A 14,058-nucleotide genomic window follows, 5' to 3' on the forward strand; every position below is an offset into this window, starting at 1 on the left:
CGTTGCTCTGATCCCAAAGTAAGTAACTAACGCACTTGTGTTATGGAAATCAGACTCGAGACAATATAGAAAAATTACTTTTCTTTATTGACCCGGCCGGGGATCGAACCCGGGACTTCAGAGATGGCGACACCATGAAAACCGACCACGGAGGTCGTCCAGTGGCTTGCAAAACTGAGTTTTTTAGTATTAAAAATAATTAGTCAATTTTATTCATTTTGCATGAAAAATATTTTATGAAATTTGACCAACTTCGGATGTCCCGATTTTTTCGTCCCATACAATGAAATGATCCCTTCATGAAAGTGAGTCGAAGAGCGCTAAAAAAAATTTTGATCACTTTCATACGCTTTCACGCCCAACTCACGCTTGATAAAAAAAGACTGCCAAAATTGTTTTCACAAAAAAAAGACTTAATGGTTCCTAAGATTTTATTGCCTCCGTGGCCGAACGGTTACCATGCCGGACTGCCACGCAGAGGTCCCAGGTTCGATTCCCGGGCCGGGAGAAATGTTTGTATGGCCTACATTTATTTCTCTCGTGAGTTTGGGTGTAATTTGTGGTTGTCTATGTGTGTGTCCATGGCACCCGCGACACAGGGTTTCCCTAGTGCGGGGCTATGTTGAGTGTGTGCGTTATTATTTATTTATTTATAAGACAGTTTTCTTGTATCTTCTATGGTTTAGAATTTCCCCATACTGTTTCGTTAAAAAAAACACAGTTATCTTTCCGTTCTTCTCCTATGTTACTTGGATGATAATTATTTTTATCCAGATGCTTTTGAATTACCGCCTTACAATCAAGAGTCGTGGATTCGAATCCGGACTTGCACATCTGAGTTTTACGGAATTTATGTACGAAATTTAATTTGAAATTTACCATGGGGTTTACGGTGCAGAAAATCATCGATGCAATGTATTTTCTTGATAGTGTTTGAAGTTTCCAATCCGTGTTGGGAATATTTACACTTATGTATATATTCAAATCCGCACATGCACTTACATATTGAATAGGTTACTTTAGATGCACTATTCACACTATATTATATTAATATTATTTTAATGAACAATTTCCATCCTAATCGCTTATTAGATCTTTCATTACAAATAACTTCCAGATTTAGTACCTCTCGTTGGTTCTGACTGAAAACCAGCGCCTTAGGGAACTTAGGCATATGCTGAGTCAGCGCCATTTCTCTGCTATAACAAAAAATGTTTTATTGTTCCTTTTGTATTCATTCTGTATTTGTGTCACACTAGTGAATAAAGTGTTCATCTATCTATTTATCTATATCTTTTGGGACCGCGTGGCAACTGTAACCCAAGCATTTATTGTAAGAGGAAGTCTGTGCTCAGCAGCGGGTCTATATAGGTTAACTATTTATTTTTTTATCCAGAAATCCAGTAGCAGTTCAGTGAACAGTTTAACGGAACTACCAGATACTGGCACATCAATACACAGAACGCCAGAAAAAGTGACAGGACCAGATATCAACACATCTCGTATCTCTTGTTCGCCTTTTACTAGTCCTTTACACGACATTACACAGGAATTTAATAGATCTATTTACTTGGGAAAACAAACAGAACATTCTAGAAAAGATGCTTCAAAGACTTATTCTAGCGAGAATCATAACTCTGTTGACTTGGAAAATACCAAAAATAAATTGAGGAATAAAGATAATGAATTGTCTATAGATTTGGAAAACCGTTTGGAACATTCTCGAAAAGATTCCATAAAAACGAATTCTGCATCCAAAGAGAACGAGCTAAAGAACAAAGTTTTCAACAACTTGAAAATTCGAAGCGATTTGTTTAGAAAACCTAACGACGATGACGACGAGGTGACCTTTATTGACAGTACTCATGCGGAGGAAGGTTCTAGAAAGAATTTGAAGGTTATAGATGATGACGTCACTATCGTTGAGACGAATCCGGAGATCATTGCCCTGAGCAGCGACGACGAGGAAGAGGTAAGATGTTCACTCTTTGTGCATGTGTAAATTTCTTATTTTAGAATAGAATAGACATTTATTGCAATGCTACAACACATAGATGCAAAAAAAATATTGATAACACTAAGAGTCGTATTCCAGAACTCTACTTAATGCTCAAGTCAGGACTTGAGTATGATTTCTAGTGCTTTAAATCATACTCAAGTCCTGATTTGAGCATGGACAGGCATGTCGCTTACCACCATGCGCACGTTCGTGCCGTCACTTAATATTGTAAATAAAAGTGTTATTAAACTCTTAAAAATACATGTGTATAGGTGTAAATTCTATCACTCTTCTACATTCGATGAATGGGTAAGGCAGAGACTACGGATTTTCGCTTATTAGGTTCTTAATATACTCTATTGCTTTCGCTTCTTTCATAAATATTTGTTTTTAAAATAATAAAGTAAAATTTGCGTTAATAGGAATACGTTAAAAAAAGCAATTTGGAGGGTAGATGAAAAACGTTTCTACGTTATTTGACACTTGTCGAACCGTTCTGCTTTTCTCCGCTCCCCGCAACCTCGCTCCTCATCCGTCTAACGTCATTTTTTATAGATTACAATTTAAAATAATTACAGCTTCAAACGGTTTTCAAGGAACCAACGATTACGCAAAGACGATGTTTTAATTTTGTTTTATTTATTTGACATTTTAATTTAAGTTTAATTTGATAATATTGTTTTTATTGCATTGTTTTGTGTGTTGTTTTAATGTTAATTAGTGTGTGAATAAAAATGCCGCGTAAAAGCAAAAGTCCGGTCGCTGTAAGTAACATTTGATTGTGGCCTATTTTCGATGTGTTTTCGAAACGAGAACTTAAAAACTTCAATGTATAAAAACAGTAATAGTAATATTTCCTTAAAAGGAAATAATCTGTCTACCGACGTCTACTTGGGAGTGGACCTGTCGTCCAATTTAAACTACGGCAGATATATTGAAAAAGAAACTTCGATCATCGCACAACATAGCATAGCACACTTATTCGTAGTACGTTTAAGTGCTACATGGCTGTATCTTCATTTTTAGTGGCAGTGGAGCTCCTTGTGAAAGAGTTCGTCTAGGGAAGTACTGCTTTACTTTTTAAGCCGCCAAGTAGTAATGTCAGCATTACTGTGTTCCGGTTTTGAAGGGTTAAGGACTTGTCAACTTATGTCTCAGAGTGACGGGCGCAGTGGCAGTGTCCGTCAGATATTTGCGACTTAAAGCTCTGAGTGCCACGGCAACTGTTATGCACAGGAGAGTAGCTTACCATCAGGTGCATGACTTACTTATACTTCCCGTCAATTGGTGTTATAAAAAAGCGGAGGCAGCTTAGTGGGAGACCAGATTGCATTCTCAGTTGAGAAGTTGTAGGTTCGGACCTAGTGCCGGTGTGCACTTCTGACTTAAATTCTTAATTAATTTTGTTTGCGGAAACACGGTTCTATAGAAATGGCAGTTGCCATATAAGTATAGTTTTAGGCTCAATTTATATTGCGGCAGAAGGGAATGAAAGCGAATTTTTGTAACGATATTGTACAGGGTCAAGAGCACGTTAAGCTTGACACTTAAGATTTAAATGCAACTCTATGCCGCTTACGACAAGAACGGTCCAAAGTACTAAGCCTCAAGGTAAGTCAAGCTTGACGTGCTCTTGACTGTACGTAGCATAATGAACTTTGTGGTCAATTGTCTTTCTTAGGTTTTCGTAAATGCTGTACATATTTTAATTTTTTTTTAATATCAAGTGTCCCTGGACCTTAACTCAAAATATGAGCAACCGTTAGACGCATTCGAAATGTGGGTAATCAGAAGAATTTTCAAAATGTGGGCGGATAGAGTATCCAATAAAAGAATATTGCAGATGGTGAATAAAAAATTAGAGGTTTTGAGACCGTCAGAAAGCAGCTACAGATTTTTTTTTATAATTTCAAATGACGGGACGAACAAGTCGTGCGCCTGATGGTAACCTACACGCCTGTCCATAACCTTTAGATCGCAAAGATCTGAGGGGCACTGCCACTACGCCCGTTATCCTGTAACGTAAGCTGTCAAAGTCTCGTGTACCTGTAATTTCACCAGCACTCTTACCCTTCAAGACCGGAACACAGTAATGCTGACATTACTATATAAGATAAAATAAATAGATAAGATGGCAGTACTTCCCTAGAGAAACCCTATGGCGGGTGCCATGGACACACACATAGACAACCACGAATAACACCCAAACTCACGAGAGAAATAAATGTAGGCCATACAAATATTTGTCCCGGTCCGGGATTCGAACTTGGGACCTCTGCGTGGCATGGTAACCGTTCGGCCACGGAGGCAGTTAAACATTATTTTAAGAATGAGAGTATAACATTTAATAGCTCTTCAAATGTGCTCAGTAGCCCTAAATACAAATGTAAGTTAAGTCACCGGAGTTGCGATGTCATGTTTAATAAAAAGTCACGGAGCACAAGTTGTTGTTTATGATGTTTGTTATCACAAATTCTTGCCGATATCTGAGATTGTTTTTAATGATACATTATAAATAATTTTTAAATGTATTTGTTGAGATTTATTGTGAAATAACTCGACTACTTTTATTATGTATTTTGTTATGAATACAAACATCGGAACATACAGAAATATAGAAAATAAACACATTTGATCGAAAAGCGACATCTGCGTCAGTTGTGATATCAGTAAAGGTATCGGCTGCGGCGAGGTTATTCAAAAATCTCTCACTAGATGTCACTAGCGACATTGCATGCCGGAAAGTCAGTGTAAAGATTTTTCGTTAGAGCAGTGCTACAGTGCAGCATGGATGTGGGTTTATGCCCCACAGGGTCGACTAAATTTTTTCTGGGTTTTCGATCTTTGTATCCATAATAATAATTTTTAAAGTTTAATATAATAACTACAACATAGATAATTAAATTTCATTAAAATTTTTATTGAATTGCGGACCTCACGAAATTTTCTATTTGCTTGCGTCGTATGTTTGTATTTGGTTTTTCAACGACTTTTTAGCCGTAGCGCCTTCTATAAGAAAGTTATGATATTTCGTCACCCTGTTAGATACCTTTACAGCTACCAGTCCCGGCTAGAAATGTCGCTATTCATTGTGTTTAAATTTTTATTGAATTCTATTCAATTATATGAAATTACTCCACTAGTTTGTTATAATTATTAATACAAAGATCGAACACTCAGAAAAAATTCAAATTTCGTTTTCTAACTAAATAAAATACTCATTGTTCCTAAAGACATTTTGGCCTAACGAGATTTAATTTCTGTGAATTTGGTTACCTACACGACAGGCCATGCCTAGTGTAGGAATCAGTTCAATGAATCAAGCCCTTCCGCGAATTTTCTTAATCCGGTTCGCAGCAACATTGTCGATCGACCTGTATTTTTTTTGAGAAGACAAATAAATTTTATTATTATTGTTATATAATCCTGTAAGGTTGTTAGTATTTTTAAAATAACCCTATAATAAATCAGTAAGTAAAAGTTAATTTTTGTAAAGAACACGAAACGTAGGTTTGTTTGAAAAAATAAATATTCGCAATTTAGGATCTAATTGATTCCCTTCCAATGTTCAACAATCGCGGACTTGATACTCGAAGGATTCTTAAAATTTCAGAAATTTGCTTTTGCCTAAAGGATCTAGAACTAAACATTAATAAATACACTTCCGGACACATAATTCGACCCACCACGTATTTTCAGTATTAAGTGTCCTAAGATTAAACAATGTTTGATTGCTTAAAAAATGTTTGATTGTTTCAAAAACTATTACACAAATTTGAAACTAGTATACTAAACTTCTATAAGTCCTTGTTGGGAATTTGGATTTGCAAAACCGAGGGAATACTTTTTCTTCGTTGATAACACTGTTTTTATATTCTAGCCCTTTACGACAAAAATACGAGGTGGCTCGAAGTATGTATTCGGGAGTATATATAGTTGTAATAATATATTTTGAATTGTAGGAAAAGAGATCACCGTCGTTGAAGAAATCTCCATCGATAAAGAAATCACCCAAAGTGAAGGAGGATTCTCGTCAGCAGTATAGCGATGGTGAGGAATCTACATCCAGCCGTGGAAAGGGTACCATTAAGCAGTATTTGATGCCGCACAGTTACCCTAACCAACAGGTAATTTTATGTGTTACGTGTGCACTACGAAAACCCTATATCGCGGGTACCATGAACACACATAGACAACCACAAATTACACAAAAACTCACGATAGAAATAAATGTAGGCCCTAAAAATATTTCTCCGGCCCAGGAATCGAACACGGGACTTCTGCATGGCAGACCAGCAAATTTCAAGAAACATTGCGGTGTAGAAAACAATAAAAAATTCGTAACACTTTCTAGCATATGAAATGAAACTATTTTTCCGGATTTTAATTCGCGTGTATTTGTTTTTTTCAAACAATCCAACGTTTCGGGCCCTTTCCAGGTCACTCGGTGAACCGTGACCGTTTTTTCTTTTCCTATGTGTAACAAACGCGAAAACCTGAGAACTTTCTAGCAGTTTAAGTAAAGTAACGTTTTAAATGCATTCCTTAATATAATGTTATTTATTCACAGGTAGTGTACGTGAAGAAAGCACTAAGAGAGAATGAGCTTGCCAAGTTGGAAGGAATTAAAGAAGACTTGCGCAATGTCAAGGTATAGATTCTTTGTTAATATTGTTTGTTGCGAAAAACTAACATTCGGAAATAAAATAAAGGCTAATTGAATTTTAATTGAATTAAGTTACCTACTTACATGTTAAATTTTTAATTATAAAGTGCTAATATTCGAAGTATTTTTAATCGTACTGGGTTTTCTGAGGGGGTTCGATCTTATATATTATATAGGTTTAGGTAAATATACTCCTACATCGTATCATCTTCGACATCCGGGATAGTAAATAATAATAAATAGATATAGATAAGCTTGACAACCTCCGTGGTCGAGTAGCTTGCACACCGGTTTTTATGGTGTCGCCATCTCTGAGGTTCCGGGTTCGATACCTGTCTGGATCAATATAGAAAACTAACTTTTATGCATATAAGTATTGTCTCTGGTCTGGGTGTTTGTGGTATCGTCGTTGTTTCTGATTTCCATAACACAATACTTTAGTTACTTACTTTGGGATCAGAGCAACCTATGTGATATTGTCTAATTCATAAAATAGTTGTGCATCTTATGTTCCAGTACCTGCTGGAGCAGATGGACATAAGCACCCTGCCGGACGGTGGCACGAAACTGGTGCAACGTCTTACGGAGCTGGAGCGCGAGGTGCGACTCCAGGGGGACAAGGTCGCAAACATGGTCGTCGCGCCAGGTATCTGTTCTACAGATAATACGTACTTTTTAGTGTTTGTACATCTTATAAAATATTCAAAAGTATAAAGCTGCCATTCAAAAAAATTAACTCGAAAATAGAACTGTCGTTCGTGCAAAACTAAAAGTAATGTGAAATTATTTTTGAGATAATTATATGTATGTATGCAAATATAATATGTGTATGCATTTGTCTATATTAATATGTTTCATTTAATATTCATTTAACTTGTATACATATATTGTAAATTGAGGTTTAAAATACTAAATAATATAAACAAAATATTTAAACTAAAATTTATTAACCATTTTAATTCACACAGTCACATCTACATACAAACAATAAAATTGTCCTCTCTTTCGCCCGCGCACTATCCTTATCACACCACATCTGTTAATACGACCGAGCCAGTTACAGACACACACAACCATATACAAGCGCAGCCAGACTAACAGCTACGAATTTAGCAATATAAAGAAAAACTACATAGTTTACGTTACATTGCATTAAAACGTGTTTTGTGTAATTTTTTGTGTGTAAATAAATAAAAAAAAAGTGTGATATGGACTGTTTAAAATAAAAACGTGTTAAAATCAAACTCAAAAACGTGCTGATTAGCTTTCTTATATCTCAAAGGTTGTCTGGACGAGCTCTTAGCGATAAGGCCGCCTTTGCACACATTAGTTTGAAGCTGTCTTTGTACTGTTTTTGTTCCGGTGTGCGAGCAATAAAGTGTATATCTGTCTATCTATCTAACGTGCGAAGTATAAATACGTGATTTTAATAAAAAGTGCCGATGTACCGATCCAACGAACTATTGAGCTAACCACTTCGGTTAATTCCATTGCGTTTTATATACATCTACTACTCCTACTCTGTTAATCCGTCATTTTCATTAGGTTTAGGGACCAGCTCACGCTCAATATGGATAATATTACGAGAAAAATCCAAATCGGTCTTCTTGATGGCAAGAATTGGGACACTTGGATATATAAAGCCAAATGCCTACTACGCACTGTACCGCAAGTGCTAGAGTATAGAGATGCCGCACTAAGCGAGAAAAATTTGATAATGCTGATGCGAGCGCCCTCCTGATCCTCGCAACGAACATGCGCGAAAACACATTAAGAAAGGTTATGCTTTTTAACAAAGCGAGAGATGTTTGGGTGGAAATACACAGGCTTTACGAAGGCACCGACGAAGACATAACATACAATCTATGTATGAGTTTTTTCGGCTGTTAGGCTCAACTCACACTGGCGCAGGGTCGAAGCGTCGCGTCCTGTTTTTCAACTACAAAAAGGCGAAGGCGCGCGTCGACTCACGATTCCGTATTAGCATAACACATATTTGTACCTTAATAATGGGAAATTGGGATGAATATGTCATGGGCGAAAAACATGACGCGTCGCGACACTTAGGGTCGTATTCCAGAACTCTATTCAATGCTCAAGTCTGGATTTGAGTATGGTTTAAAGCACTTGATATCATACTCAAGTCCCTGCCATTAGGGTCGTATTTCCAGTGCTTGTGTTGCCAGTGCAATCCAGACTTGAGCATTGAATAGAGTTCTAGAATACGACCCTTAGACTCTGCGCCAGTGTGAGTTGAGCCTAAGAAGGACTCGGCAGATGTAACGACACATATCGATGCCTTACTATCTCAAACTCGTATCTCAGGAGATGACAAAACTTTCTATTTATTTTAAATTTCTTACCAAAGGTGTTAATTTGGATGCTTTACTTCAAGAATAGATAAAAGCCAGTGTGTGAATATGAAGGAAATGTGTTGTGAAATTAGCCTGCAAAATTTGTATATACAATCCATTTTTTGCATTTCAGTAACATTGTGCTTTAAAATACGAGTTTGAGAAAGCAAGGCGACGATATGTCCAAATTAAAAAATATCTGTACTCAGCTAAACGAAGAATTAAAAAAGGACCAAAATGAGTCACCGGAATTGTTACTTATTATGTAAAATACTGGACACACTCGATGACTCCTTTTTCGCGTTCAGAAACAGTTGGCTCCTACTGCCCGAATCTAACAGAACCGTTGAAAGCCTTACAAGCCATCTTTACGCATTCTAGTAACTCCAGGCGTAAGAAAGATGAGGTTTCGGATATTTCGATCTGAAGACCAGATAACTCGAAGGTCGGTACAGGAATGACGAATGATTGGTAGGAAGAGAAAGAGCATCGAAATTCGAATAGCGAATTTTCAATTTGAAATCAGGAGGCGAAATGTGAGCGGCCAGGTGCGGAAACTTCTAAATAAATAAATAACGCACACACTCAACATAGCCCCGCACTAGGGAAACCCTGTGTCGCGGGTGCCATGGACACACACATAGACAACCACAAATTACACCCAAACTCACGAGAGAAATAATTGTAGGCCATACAAATATTTCTCCCGGCCCGTGAATCGAACCTGGGACCTCTGCGTGGCAGTCCGGCATGGTAACCGTTCGGCCACGGAGGCACTTCTACTGCCATAGTAGATTGCTTATCAAAGCAAGAAGGACTTTATAGGATAATCTATGGAAGAATAGATTGTAGGAGGATAACAAATCTGTCGATCAATGTCAACGTAACAAAATATTAAATATACCGTGTATCTTTCAACCCGGACGCTGGCAGAATTGTCCTCAGTGGGACAGAGGCCAAATACAAAAAAAATCAAAGAAAAGCGAAATAAATGTGTTTATAAAGTTAAATTGATGAAATAGTAAATATTAGCATTGGAAAATCGAATAGCAAAGTTCGGAGATGCTATCAGTACGGTACTGTCCTGTAAATATTTGGTCTGTGCAGATACGCGCTTTTTACCAATACTATGCAGTTTTGCACTATCCCCGACGATATTACAAAATTACATAACTGTACATTTAAATTTTTAACTCGCCATAGATTTTAACCATTAACAAATCTAATGCTAGTCGAGATAAGTCAATAAGTAATATATTCCAGACGAGCCGTCTGCGGAAATGCTGAAGAACGACGGATTCCAGCGCGAGGAGAAAATGCTGTCCTGGGATGACATCCAGAAGGGTAGCAATGCTGTCCAGCCGCGCATGTTCGGGAAACAGGGTAAGTACTGTTGTGCAATGCTCGCTACGTGATTAGGGGTTTATGTCTATCTGCTAAATGATTCCTATATAAAGAGTGTTCTTTTTAAATGGGACGGTATGGGGAAATCGGAAACCATAGAAGAGACAAGGATACTGTCTTAGGAACCGTTAAGTCTTTTTTTGTAAAAATAATGACTATGTTAACAAAAAATTGACTATGTTAACATAGTCAATTTTTTGGTCAAGCGTGAGTTGTACATTTTGTATGAAAAATCATTTTATTAAATGTGACCAATTCCTGCTGTCCCGATTTGTATCGTCACATACAATGAAAAGATCCTTACATAAAACTGAGTCGATCAGCACTAAAAAAAAATCAATTTTGTTTATGGTCAACTCACGCTTGACCAATAAAATTACTATGTCAAAATAGTTTTTGCAAAAAAGACTTCATGATTCCTAATTCCTCTTGTAACTTCTGTAGTTTCGGACTTCCTCACACTGTCCCATTTCAAAAAAACACTGTGTTTATTGAACCCTCTTGACCTCCAAGATGTTCACTTCAAGTAAAAAAAGAAGAATGTGCTTTTGTGGGGCATCTACAATCCGCTTTTTTTTTTTAATTAATTAATTTTTTTTTAAACAGCAATGGCCACCCACATGGCGGAACGCAGCCTGATCCTCGATCGTCTCCGCGATCTTCACGAATCCCTCGCCTCACGGCCCGCCGAGTCCAAACACGCCGAGCAACCGAAGGCTGTTAAGACCAAGCTCATGGTGCATCAGCTGCATGCCCTGGAGTGGCTGCGCTGGAGGGAAACTCAAAGACCCACTGGTGGTATACTCGGTAAGTACATGTTCAAAAAAGAATAATACATTTTAAAAATTTGTAGTGAATTCATATTCAATTATTTTTTGTGAAATTACTCCACTACTTTGTTATAATTATTAATACTAAGATCGAACACTTAGAAAATTTTTTTTATTGATCGCGCTACGGCTAAAAAGTAGTTTAAAACCAAGTACAAAGATCCGACAACAAGCACATAGAAAAATTCGTGTGATCCGGTGGTTCGTTCCGTTGGTCCTTAGTTGGCATAGCGTCTGGCACTATTTGCTAAAAGACGTCGGTTCAAATCCGGCCGGATCGAAGGAAGATTAGTAGCAGGAGAGCTCCTTGTGAAAGAGTTCGTCCAGGGAAGTACTGCCACCTTATCTATTGCTTCCGCCAAACAGTAATGTCAGCATTACTGTGTTCCGGTTTTGAAGGGTAAGGGTGTTGGTGAAATTACGAGCACAAAAACTTATGTCTCAGGGTGTCGGGCGGAGTGGCAGTGCCCCTCAGATCTTTGCCATTTAAAGCTCTGAGGACACTGCAATTGTTATAGACAGGCTTGTAGCTTGCCATCAGGCGCACCACTTGTTCTTCCTGTCACTCGAAATTATTAAAAAAAAAGAAAAATCTAAGTGTTCGATCTTTGTATTTGTTAATAATTAATAAAAAAAAAATATACGAGATTGTGGACATTACATTTTAAATTAAATAGCGTACAGAGAAATACCTAATGATTCGTGCACCGCAGAACTGTCTGTGTGGCCGAACCGTTACCATGCTGGTCTGCCACGCAGAAGTAAAGTTGCCGGCTTATCGGTATTCTACAGTATATATCACGGAGAGTGTGCGATGGAATTGCATGATTTAATTCCGCCTTCCCCTTTCCATCATCGGGGGACTAGACGATGCTGTAATGAGAAGAAAAGAGGCCCGAGGTTTTTATTTGGGGCGTTATAGTCAAGTTAGACTTCATGCAATCATACTGTTTACGTGCAAGTGTGATGAAAAGCACTGTATATTTCACAAGCGGTACGGGAATTACGAACCTCGACTTCGAATACCCTCAGGCTTCGACTTCGGGCTTCTACTAGAGTCTCGTTAGTAATACCCCCTTAGTACACAATGTACTATTTCATTTGGTTCCAGCGGACGACATGGGCCTGGGGAAGACGATAACGATGATCTCGCTGATCGTGAGCGACAAGGGCGCGCACACCGACGACGACAGTGACGACGAAGAACGAGGCAGCTCCAAATGTAAGTTTTGCGGAATCTGTGCGTCAATGGTAGGCCGTTTTGGTACAGTCATTTCCAATCCATTTTGAACAAAAAGTAAACAAACCTGTTTGGTGAAAATTATAAAGCAATAACTCCATAAATCGAATAAGTGGCACTTTCACGTATATTTCGAAGATTTCGACTTGATATATATCATCACTTTTACCAACAATATTCATTTGAATAGCATCGTGAAATCGTATTTGAAAAATGGTAGTCTAAAAGTGAGGTTATTATTCATCTATATTTCTATGACTTGCCTATGGTTGCATAGTGCTGTTCGAAAAAAAACATTCGGTTCAATCACTTAAAGTTTAGTATTCGATTATTAAATCGAACATTTCAGTCGCAATCGAACGAGTATCTAAGTGTAAGGATTTGAAGGAGGATTTAAATTGAAATTTTAAATATGCTTATACACTATACAGGTTATGTAAGGAAAACCGCTAGTATGACTCATTTGAACAAATCGATTCATTCAATTAATTAATCGGTTTGTTTACTTTTTGTTCAAAATGGATTGAAACGAAGTATGGGAGCATCTTAAAGGTGGTTTTCCACCGGCGAGGCGAGACGAGAATTGAAATCTCGCCGAGTCTTCTTTTTGTATCGATTCGACGTCTGTAGTTATTCCAAGACTGGATCATATTTTATTTTTTTCCTACTATTTGATTTATGGCAAAATGTGATATGATAATATTTAATTAGGACAATAAGATCTCTCGTTTGCCATTTTTTTTGAGAGGTATCGTGAAAAAAAATCCAATATCCGCAATATCGCAGATCTGACCAACTAAGATAAATATAGTGTACCTGCCTGTCCCCAATTACATCAGTTTTTAATGTTCTTAAGGGGTTTCCTGAATCTCAAGGTCCAGGACCTAAAAAACATTGTCGTAAGGCAGTCTCCATTTTCTGTCTATGTTCCTGGAAGTTTAGGTAAAAAAAGTCTACCTATCCTGATAATAATAAAACACACACTTATAATATGTAAGTTAATGGGAAACGCATCAAACAAGATAGTTATATTAAAAACTTTTCGGTCTCGTGACAAGTTTGCGTTTGTAACGTGGCAGTGGCCCGTGGCGGCACGCTGGTGGTGTGCCCCGCGTCGCTGATGCAGCAGTGGGCGGGAGAGGTGGCCAAGCACTGCGCGCCGCACGCCGCCTCCGTGTGCCTGCACCACGGCGCGCAGCGGGCCACGCACGCGCACCGCCTGGCCACCTTCGACGTCGTGCTCACCACCTACAACATCCTGCAGCGGGACAACGAGAAGGTACTGCCGCGAAACAAAATACAACGGGAGTGCGTTCAGCCTGGATTACTATCAGAATTGATGTTGCCAAAACTCGCACATTCTTAATTTGAAACACGACAAAATCTTGGCATTGATCGGTCGTAGTTTCAAATTTAAAAAGACAAATTTTTCATTGTTATAGTAATTTAAACTTTACCCTGTTGGTATATCGTTGAAAGTTTAATAACATCAATACCTATTATTACAAGTTGCGTTTTGATATCGTCGGTTAAAAGGTAAAACTCATTAAGTGACATTTTGTTCA

At 37.9% G+C, this 14,058-nt stretch overlaps 1 protein-coding gene across 1 annotated transcript; it reads left to right on the forward strand.

Moving 5' to 3' along the window:
* Window positions 1-1,396: 1,396 nt before the first annotated feature.
* LOC113236240 (transcription termination factor 2-like) lies at window positions 1,397-13,772 on the forward strand (the record flags this gene model as incomplete). Its single annotated transcript, XM_026472247.1, has 8 exons — window positions 1,397-1,972; window positions 5,962-6,126; window positions 6,570-6,650; window positions 7,182-7,311; window positions 10,283-10,402; window positions 11,030-11,230; window positions 12,365-12,475; window positions 13,573-13,772. Coding segments are annotated over 8 exons (1,584 nt in total), but the record flags the coding sequence as incomplete, so codon positions are not given.
* Between the last annotated feature and the right edge of the window lie 286 nt (window positions 13,773-14,058).

The sequence above is a fragment of the Hyposmocoma kahamanoa genome, unplaced genomic scaffold (genome assembly GCF_003589595.1).
Source record: "Hyposmocoma kahamanoa isolate Upper Pololo Valley unplaced genomic scaffold, ASM358959v1 90323, whole genome shotgun sequence".
NCBI classification, from domain to species: domain Eukaryota; kingdom Metazoa; phylum Arthropoda; class Insecta; order Lepidoptera; family Cosmopterigidae; genus Hyposmocoma; species Hyposmocoma kahamanoa.